This window comes from Emydura macquarii, unplaced genomic scaffold (assembly GCF_026122565.2).
Source record: "Emydura macquarii macquarii isolate MOO-44397 ecotype Brisbane River unplaced genomic scaffold, CSIRO-AGI_Emac_v2 contig_318, whole genome shotgun sequence".
NCBI lineage: Eukaryota > Metazoa > Chordata > Testudines > Chelidae > Emydura > Emydura macquarii.
The window spans coordinates 2,669,278-2,679,449 of NW_027130455.1; the positions used below are offsets into that span (position 1 = coordinate 2,669,278).

At 39.8% G+C, this 10,172-nt stretch overlaps 1 protein-coding gene across 1 annotated transcript; it reads left to right on the forward strand.

The window, feature by feature from the left end:
• Positions 1-582: 582 nt before the first annotated feature.
• On the forward strand, positions 583-9,344 carry LOC137165737 (matrix metalloproteinase-27-like). The gene is made up of 10 exons (XM_067567147.1): positions 583-699; positions 1,053-1,291; positions 1,931-2,079; positions 2,178-2,306; positions 4,163-4,324; positions 4,488-4,608; positions 5,492-5,622; positions 6,086-6,245; positions 8,616-8,719; positions 8,951-9,344. The coding sequence occupies exons 1-10, from the start codon at positions 583-585 to the stop codon at positions 9,049-9,051; spliced, it is 1,413 nt and encodes a 470-aa protein (XP_067423248.1). The 3' UTR covers positions 9,052-9,344.
• Positions 9,345-10,172: the final 828 nt, after the last annotated feature.

Genomic DNA, 10,172 nt, shown 5'->3' on the forward strand with positions numbered 1-10,172 from the left:
ATGCTCAAATCCATGATCCAATAAATATTTAATTATTTATACAAAGTGTAACAGCTTCAACAGGACAAATTGAGATTCACCCTAGAACAGCCAATAGCCCAGTGGTTAAAGCACTCAGCTTGGAATTGAGAGACCCAGGTTCAATTTCCTGGTTTGAATCAGGCAAACTAGAGATTTGAATCTGGATTTCGTCTAAGCAAAGTAAATGGCTTAACCGCCAAGCTATTCAAGGGGGGAAAAGGGGTTTCTCTCTTTGCAAGTAGGATCAAAAAGGTACATTCCAGCAAAACAATTCCATTTCAATGAATCTACACTTTTTGATGAAAACCTTTAACCAAAAATTTCCCAATCACTTCCAGTTTTTACTGTCTTCAAATGATTGCAAAATCAGATGACTTTAGTTAACTTGTATTGTGTCACCCCAAATTGTGTTATATGATATCTGTTGCTAATTGGAGCATGATAAACTGTGAGTCATTCTACAGCTGCCATTAAGAAACACCCTATTAACCACATAAGTGGGAAGCTTGAAAGATATGTATACTGAAAGTAGAGCCTGATTCCTGTTATGCTAAAACAGAAATGAGTATAAGAATGAAGAGCCTTCCATTTTTGCTGTTGTTGTATGTGGCATTTTCTTATGCTTTTCCCGTGCTTCCAGAAAAAGACAATGAAGAAGAAAATATGCAGCTTGTACAGGTAACCATTTTCTGAATCTAAGATGTGCTGAGCCCTTTCATTTTAGTTTTTAAAGCATCTGCATGTTTGAACTGGTCAAGATGTTTTTATCTCATGAGGATTCCCTGAACAACCCTGCACAGCTGTTTTACCCACATTTTTGCTAAAAGAGATAAAATCAGCTTGAGCGGGAATTGTCTGTCTCTATGTAGAATCTTTCTTAGATTCCTAAGAAAAACAGTTGCTGGAGCACATGGAAACCAAAGGTAATGAAAGCATAGTGTACAAATTATAGTGGTCCTAAGGTAATTTTTTTAAGATCTTTAAAAAAAAAAAAAAAGGGTTGTAGAATTTATTTATTTATTTATTGACAGGAGTATCTACAGAAATTTTATGAGCTTCAACCAGATCCAGAGCATTTAGCATGGAGAAGGAGCACTAGCCCGATGGTTGAAAAAATTAAAAAAATGCAAGACTTTTTTGGGTTGGAAGTGACCGGGAAGGCAGATGCTGAGACTTTGGAAGTGATGCAGAAGCCCAGGTGTGGAGTTCCTGATGTTGGACAGTATGGTGTGATTCTCCCTGGATGGAAAAAAACCAAACTGACATACAGGTAATATCTATGTAATTTTTTTCTTATGTTTAAAATGTGGTTCTCATCTGAAAAGTAGCTCTAAAGTTATCTTGTGAGTGTCCTTATTTAGTTCCTTTTAAAATCCCATAGCAAGTGTGCTCAGTTAACACAACAGGGTTTTTTACACCCTAACTGCCAGTCATGCGAATGCACCCTGGGCAGAAAGTCTAGCTGAGTGCTTTACCTCTTGGACATAATTTCTGGTAAAGATTCTGTAGGCCAGATTCGAAGCTCACTTGCACTTTTTACACCCCTATTGTCTTCAAATGGTGTCATCAATGGCAACTTAATACTGCCATCAAAGTCAGCAGATAAGAATTTCAGTATGCCTACATAGAAGATCTGTTGAACAACAGCCATTTTGACAGAGTAGAACAGCTCTTTAAGAGATAAGATAATGTTCTATCATATATAGTAATAAACATATTAGAGATGGAAAAGACAAGTTATCACATTCCTGGCACACAGAAGCCAATGTGAGTTTTGAATGCTCAAGGATTGTAGGTCAGGCCTCTTTTTGTATCTTCTAGTTCATCATGCTGTCAGGACTAGATAAATTCCCTACACAAACCATATATATTATTATTACAGCATATGCATTTTTCTTTATTCCTACAGAATTGTGAACTACACTCCAGATATGTCACAAGCTGATGTGGATAAAGAAATCCAGAAGGCATTTAAAGTGTGGAGCACTGTGTCCCCACTGACTTTCATTAGGATTTATAAAGGGACAGCAGATATAATGATTGCTTTTGGGACTGGAGGTACTGTAATACCTGTATGCTAATGGTGACATGAATTTATAGAGCTGCCTATAGCAATGATATGAAGCTCTAATTGTTTTCAACAAATTCCTGTTTAGCTCATGGTCGCTGCCCTCGTTATTTTGATGGACCCCTTGGTGTTCTTGGCCACGCCTTTCCACCTGGCAATGGTATTGGGGGGGATGTCCACTTTGATGAAGACGAACACTGGACAGACGGCTCTGTTGGTAGGTCAAGAAGGTCTCTTGTACCGTTGTGTTAATGGGATAGCACTGTCTTAAGCACCAACAGTACGGTGTGTCTTTGCTAATGCTGTAGCAATAGGGCTATTGCAGTTTTGCCCCATGTCCACACTAGAGCGGTAGTCCATTTCCGCAGTACCTATCACACAGAGTCCAGCACAGCTCTCTCAAGTAATGGCTTCTGGGGTATTTCAAAAAGCCTTTTGAATTCCCTGGGGAGCCATGGGAAATTGTGAGAGGGGTCAAACTCCCAGAATCCTCTGGGGGAACTCACATTAATCCCCTGGTTCCAATACAATATCCTAGTCCTTTTCTCATGTTCCACATCAAGCACAGCAGGGACTTGAATCCAGGTCTCTCATGTCTAGGTGAGTGCCCAAACCACTGGGCTATTGAATATTCAAAGGTGGCATGCGTACGCTCTCTCTCTCCCTCCCTCCCCCCCCCCCCCCCCCGCCTCAATGAAAATGTTTTAAAAGTCTTGGTTTCATTCCTCAATGGAACAGAAAGAAATGTCCTAACCTCACATTTTGTTTGCAAAATGGAATTGTTTTCCATCCAGACATGCTCAGGAGATCTAGGTTCAATTCACTACTCTCCCACGTACTTGTGATCTTGATCAAGTCACTTCACATCTCTGGACACTTGACACACTCACATCACTTGACACTTGACATAGTTTTTCATCTGTCAAGGACAAATAATAAGGACAAATAGTAATTCTTCCTTACCTCACAAGGGGTTTGTGAAGCTAAATCCAATAACGTCCATGAGGTACTCAGATACTACATGGATAACTGTAAGTATCTAGGTAACTGTTTGAAAAAAATTAATTTTTCCTCTTTGTTGAGCTGACAGATTAAATCAGAGTGGAACGTGAGCCACCTTTGTCTGATGTGTTTTATTTGATAGCGGCCTTTAACTACCTGAAAGGGGGTTCTAGGGAGGATGGGGCTAGGCTGTTCTCGGTGGTGGCAGATGACAGAACAAGGAGCAACGGTCTCAAGTTGCAGGGAGGGAGGTCTAGGTTGGACATTAGGAAAAAGTTTTTTACTAGGAGGGTGGTGAAGCACTGGAATGGGTTACCTAGGGAGGTGGTGGAATCTCCATCCTTAGAGGTTTTTAAGCTGCGGCTTGACAAAGCCCTGGTTGGGATGATAGAGCAGAGGTTAGTCCTGCTTTGAGCAGGGGGTTGGACTAGATGACCTCCTGAGGTCCCTTCCAACTCTAATATTCTATGATTCTATGATTTGGGGGTTATTTTAAATAAACCATTGACCTAGAAAAAAATCTATTTATAAAAGAAAAAACATCCAATCAACACTATATTTTTCTTTGGATATTTCCTGCCCAAACTGCATGTATCAGGTGTGCAGGGAAGGGAGCCCCACAAGAACAACAATTTAGTGCCTCGGGTATGCATATGGGCATTCCTCTTGTTCTAGCCCTCCTGCTATTACTAGATCTGAATCATCATACAATGAGAGGTAGGTAAATTGGAAAGCTTTTCCTGGCAATTCCTCAAAGCTGCTCCCACGCTCACTTCCAGCTAACTACTCACTCAACTCATCTAGTTTCAATAGATAACAGAGACAAAGAGCCAAACAGCCATTCCCTTCTTGACTCTGGAAGAACACTGCCTTGTTATATAATATGTCTCATACGATGTCTTAGCACCAGTGGTTTGAGGTATATGCTGTGATGGATGCAGAACCACTAAGATGCTCAGAACCACTAAGATGCTATGTAACACTTGTGTGTGGAGCTGTATGCTGGATTTCCCAATTGCAGGCCTGTAGACACAAATATTTCTAAGCTGTCTTACACCTATGCTTTTTTAGGGTTCAACTTGTTTCTTGTTGCTGCTCATGAGTTTGGCCATGCACTGGGTCTCTCCCATTCCACTGAACATGGAGCCTTGATGTTCCCAAATTATGCCTACGTCAACCCCACTGAATCCCCGCTCTCCCGGGATGACATTAATGGCATTCAAGCCATTTACGGTGAGTAGAATTCATCACCTCAAAAAACCCTCAAACCAAACAATCTCTCAAACAAAGTGAAATAATTTTTAACTAATTATATTTCAGTAATGCCTCTCTGTGTGTGAAACATATGACTATCCCTACGCATTTTGATATATTCTTTTTAAATTGCTTCCCCTAGGACCCTCACCTAACCCACCGGTTGAGCCAGCCAGACCATCATCACCTAAAACCTGTGACCCTATGGTGTCTTTCGATGCTATCACTAAACTCCGCAGAGAAATCATGTTTTTTAAAGACAGGTAAACCCAATCCCTTTTCAAATAACATTAACCTCTGTCTGGATGTTTCTTTTACATTGTTTCTTAATGACTGAATGCAACAGCATACCCCAGTGATCAGCTCCATAGACAGCTGGACTGAAAGATAGATAGACAAATTTCAGAATTAATAACCCATGGAAAAAAAGAGATGTATTATTGTTAACAGAGAAGCTGGGGTTTTTTACAAACTCATCTACATTTACACTAGAGGTGAAGCGAGTCCTCTGGCAAGAATTGCCTTGTTTTTCCCAGAGAATATCTCAGGCCCAGCAAAGGTCTATGACTAATTCCAAAATAAGCAAATAGTCACATTGAGTTGTGAGATAAGTATTGCTATCATCATTTTAAAAAGAAATGGTTATATTCCGCAACATCTCGCTGGGCCACAATTCAGTTCTCAGTTACATCTGTACAAGCCCCACAGTCAGTGAGGTCTCATAGGTTAGTAGATCAGAATCAGCCTGTTATTTTGTGTGTCCTGGATCCTCTAGCTCGTTCTTTCTTTTGTTAGACTCTAGCAGAGGAGCTATCTAAATCCCTCATCTAGTCCTATCTTATATCCTGAGTCAGTCAACACCAGGGGTTGGCCGGTCAGTTAACAAAAAGGATTTCCAGAAGTAGCTGATACATTTGGATATTTGACTGCAGCAAGAGACAAAAAAAATTTTCCCAGTGTGGCCAGTGTTTTCCTTCCTAGCCTGGTGAAATCATTGACTGGTTAATAGAATGCACGCAGTATCCAGCTAGATTCCATTGACAAGAAAGAGGTTGTAAATCTCATCACTCTTTATAGTCTTATGAATATACAAAAATATATATGGGTTTATTATTTACTTTGAAAATTGTATCATATTTAAATCAGGCACATATGGCGGGTCTATCCTGATAATTCAGAAGTTGAACTAGAATTAATTTCTACATTCTGGCCTTCTCTGCCATCTGGTATTCAAGCTGTTTATGAAAATATTAAAGATCAGATTCTATTTTTCAAAGGTAAAGTATGTATGATTTTCCTTAAATTCTTCTTACATATAATTTTTGGGAGGATGTGGGAGGAAAGCCAGGGGTGTGTAGTGCCTCAATGTACTTGCTACCTACTCCAATAGGAGGGGTTCTCCCATCAGTGTAGTAATCCATCTCCTCAAGAGATGGGAGCAAGGTTGATGTAAGAATTCTTCTGTCAGCCTAGCACTGTCTACACGGGGAGTTAGGTCACTATAGCTACATCTCTCAGACATAGTTATACTGATGTAAGTGCCTAGTGTAAAGACTAGACCTGTATAGAATGAATAATTACAGGAAATTTAAACTGGGCTTCCTTACATGGGATTTCCTGAATTCTGCTACTGTGCAGGCCGATGTGTATCTTCCACTAAGCAAATGTACTTGTGTGTGTTTAGCTTGTCAGAAACCACTGGTGAAACATAACAAATGTTTTTGTTGTTGTTGTTAACAGGCAATAATTTCTGGGTTATCAGTGGGTATCAGGTGCTCCCAGGTTATCCTAAGAACATCAACATGTTCGGTTTCCCAAGCAGTGTTAAGAAAATTGATGCAGCTGTTTCTAATAAAAATACAGGAAAAACAGATTTTTTTGTAGGTAACAAGTACTGGAGGTAAGATCAACAGCTAAAACTTCTGCCTTCTGATTGACTTCCATGCAACCTACACATGTGAATTTAAAGATAAGATTTGTCCTTTTAAATATTTAGACATCTAGGAAACTATTAAGGAATATATTTTAATTTTCAAGGAAAGTATTTGTTTAAATGACTTCTGAACTGAGAGAAGAATACACCTTTGCTTCTCTTTCAAAGAACTGTTTAACAGGTCTGTTATACAGCACTCTGCATGTAGATTTCTTTGGTGCACTGTACAAGACAATAAGAATATTCAACGGAAATGGTAGCAGCCTCAACACTTGGGACTTTTACAAGTAAAGTGGACAAAAAACTAGAAAATGTACTGTTCAAAGCAATTCTCCATTGGCAGGGAGATGGATTGGATGATCTAAGACAGGGGTGTCAAACTCGCTGATGGTGACGGGCCAAATTCTCATAAACTGCACTTCACAGGAGCCATGCAATACCCTCCGCCGAAAAATTCGGGCCATCTTCCCCTTTTCGGTGGCGCGGCATCAGCCCTTTTCGACGGCGGGATTTTGCGGGGACCGTCTTGCCAGACTGAGTGCATTGCCGCTTTAAGGAATTTCTCTGCGTCCGGCATCGATGCTTTAAGACATTTCACGGACTCTTAAACCGGCAATGCCGTAGGAAGAGAAATCTCTTTAAGTGACAATGCCCTCATTTTGGGCGGCAGCACGTCTCAAAAAAATTGGCCGGACGCGGGCCAGATCAAAAAGGTTTGTGGGCCGGATGCGGCCCGCAAGCCGTATGTTTGACACCCCTGATCTAACAGAACTTTACCCACTCTAACTTCTGTTCAGATAACAGTAAATTGACTAACAGTAGGGCTATGTCTAGACTACAGGGTGCACATGCGATTCCCCTGCTAATGTACACTCTCATTGAGCTAGTATGAGTATAAATAGCTGTGTAGGGGCAGTGGAGGCACAGCTTAGCCATGCTAAGTACAAACTCATCTGAAACCAGTGGACTAGAATGAAACTAACTGTCCTTAACTCTCCATTATTTAGCTACTTTGTACTGGATTTGCAATACATTTAAGCTAAATTCTGCTCACCTAACTCACAGGTGTGCCTCTTGGCACCCAAATACAAGGGAAATAAGAAACAGAGATTAGACAGGTAATAAACTAGTCATGTGAGTGACCCATTAGGCAGAGTTGGCCATTGCTCAGAGATCACTGCAATAAATAGGAGCATGGTGTGAGTCAAAGATGCTTTATCATCATTGTGTATTTCCTTAGTCTGATGATTCACAGCAGCCACACAACGTTAGCTGGATTTATAGTTGTCTGTGGTTTCCTATCCTTTGTATTTATTGTTTTTGGAAAGAATCCTTGCAATAACATATTCTATTCTATAGAATAATGCTATTCTACTGACCTGGTAACAGGGCAAAGGCACATTACAAGCTACGATACAGAGTTTTTAAATGTAGTAATAAAACAGTAATTATTTCAGATCCACAGGCTTCCTCCAGAAAATATCTCATATCAAATGACAATTAAAACAAATTATTTTCTTTTTATTTCATCAGGGAGTTCTCCTAGTCATTTCTGAACATTCAAAGAACCATTTATTCCTCCTTTCACCTGCTAGAGTCAATCTGGCATTGTATTAACTATCCTTCAGGCCTTCTGGGTCCAGCAGAATTGACCTTAATTTGACTATATAGGTCAGCAAAGAGAGTCCCCCTCCTCTAAATGTCAAAACTGAGTGTGCTGCCAGGTTACAAACAAAGGGCAATGCTTAAATGCCAAATTTAGTGCCTCCATTTGGTAATCTACAGCTTTTCAGGCCAAGACAGATCATTAGATCATCTAATATTACCTCCTGTATAACAGGTCATTAAATTTCACCCATTTACCCCTGCATTGAGAACACTAACTCCTGTTTAACTAAAGTACATCTTTTAGAAAGTCATCCAGTTTTGACTTAAAGACACCAAGAGATGGAGTATCCACCACTTCCCTTGGCAATTTATTCCAATGGCTAATCACCCTCACTGTTAAAACCTTGTGCCTTGTTTCTAATTTGAATTCGTTTCTCTTCAGCTTCCAGCCAGACATTTCAATGGAGCTCTGTCACCAACAAAGAATTTGCTCCCACATTAAACACAAGGCCACACTCCTGCAAAGGGTAGATAGGTTCTAAAGTTAGAAAGGACCACTGTGATCATCTAGTCTGAGATGCTGCATCTGCTTAACTTGGTGCAATGTGAGTAGCCCCAAGGAAGTCAATTGGACTACTCACAGTGGATAAAGTTAACCATGTGCTTAAGCCATTGCAGGATTAGAGTTTAAGTTCTTGCAGATCCATTCTACCTTGTTATGTCATTCAGGTATGATGAAAGCAGTCAATCCATGGAAAAGGGTTATCCAAGACAGATAAGAGATGATTTTCCAGGAATTGGCAAGAAAGTTGATGCTGTTTTCCAGCATAACGGTAAGTGGAATGAACTTTCAAGTGGAAGATTTGCATTGTTGTAAATTTCAGAAGGATTAAAAATATTATTAGTGTCATGATTACTATTACCTTTCTAAGAGCAGAAATTAACAAGAGCTTTTCTGTGCATATGGAAGATATTATTTTGCTATTGTCTCCAGTATTATTTGTTGAAACGGAGTTACAGATGTCTTGTACAATATAATCATTCAACTTACTTTTTATTTCTAGGGTTCTTCTACTTTTTCCATGGATCAAATCAATGGGAGTTTGATCCTAATGCTAACAGAGTTATTCGTGTGCTGAAGAGCAACAGCTGGTTTAACTGTTAAAATTAAATGTCACTGTATGCAACTTGAGAAATTCTAGCTAGCTAGCTTTCTATAAAATCACCCATCACTGTGACACTGAAGCACCTAGTATATTGGAAAGACAACAGGGCTAGTTTTTCATGAACGTCTACATTTCTTAATTTTTGGTATTGTTCATATTTACGGTATGTCCAACAGTCAAAGCTGAGGTACAGTCTTTGATTTCTTTTCATAACCAAGTGTAACATATTCATGTGTATTTTATTGCTTTATACTCTGAATGGACTTCCCACTATCTTGGCAATAAAGTTTTATACATGGTATTAACTATTGTCTGCTTCATCTGTTCAAGAAACTTCAGGTTTGTAAAACAGAAAAGGTCTGAAGGACTTGACATGAATACACTGAATATATTTTTAAATTATATATCCACTTTTTTTCAATTTTTCCTTCATAACACCTTCAAGATCAAGTCTCATTCTCTCCATATTGACAAGGCTTTGACCCAGGCCCTTATCATCTTGTGTCTTAACTCCTGTCATCGTCTCCTCTTTGGCCTTGATTGGCGCAGCCTTCACCCACCCATAGCAATTAAGAATCGCCCTCCTGGTGTGTTGCTTCAACCATGTCACCCCTCTATCTTACATCAACTATAATCTTCAAGGAACATTACGTCCATTCACAATTTAGCCCTGTTCTGTTCAATAAATCTATTATCTTACCATGTGCAAATCTTTGCACCGCCAACAATGCCAGCCTTTCCCACCCATTAGTCTCCTTCTAACTCAAATACTTCTCATGCTGCCCCTTGTGCATGGAACAAATCACTACAAAAATCTATAAAGTCACTACCCTGACCTCCGTTCATACATTTCCTTAAGACACCCTTCTGCAATAATGCCTACAGAACACTGCCAATCAGCAAGTTGTATTGTGTGCACAGCTAGTCTATGTGAAAACATGCTTGCACTGAGATTGGCTTGTCCTCCTTCTACCCCATTGTCACCTTTGTTTCAGCCACATGCTGCGTCTTTGGAACAAGGAGTTTCTTTTTACTATATGTGTACACGCTGCTGTGTGCAGCGGGGCCTTGATCCCTACCAGGGACCTCATGGCACTACTGTAAATAAAATATAATAATA

Excerpts from the sequence above, each read along its gene's own strand:
- LOC137165737 (XM_067567147.1), top strand. The coding sequence starts at position 583 with ATGAGTATAAGAATGAAGAGCCTTCCATTTTTGCTGTTGTTGTATGTG. Across the intron at positions 1,292-1,930 it reads AAAACCAAACTGACATACAG|AATTGTGAACTACACTCCAG; the intron begins GTAATATCTATG and ends TTATTCCTACAG. Across the intron at positions 4,325-4,487 it reads TGGCATTCAAGCCATTTACG|GACCCTCACCTAACCCACCG; the intron begins GTGAGTAGAATT and ends TGCTTCCCCTAG.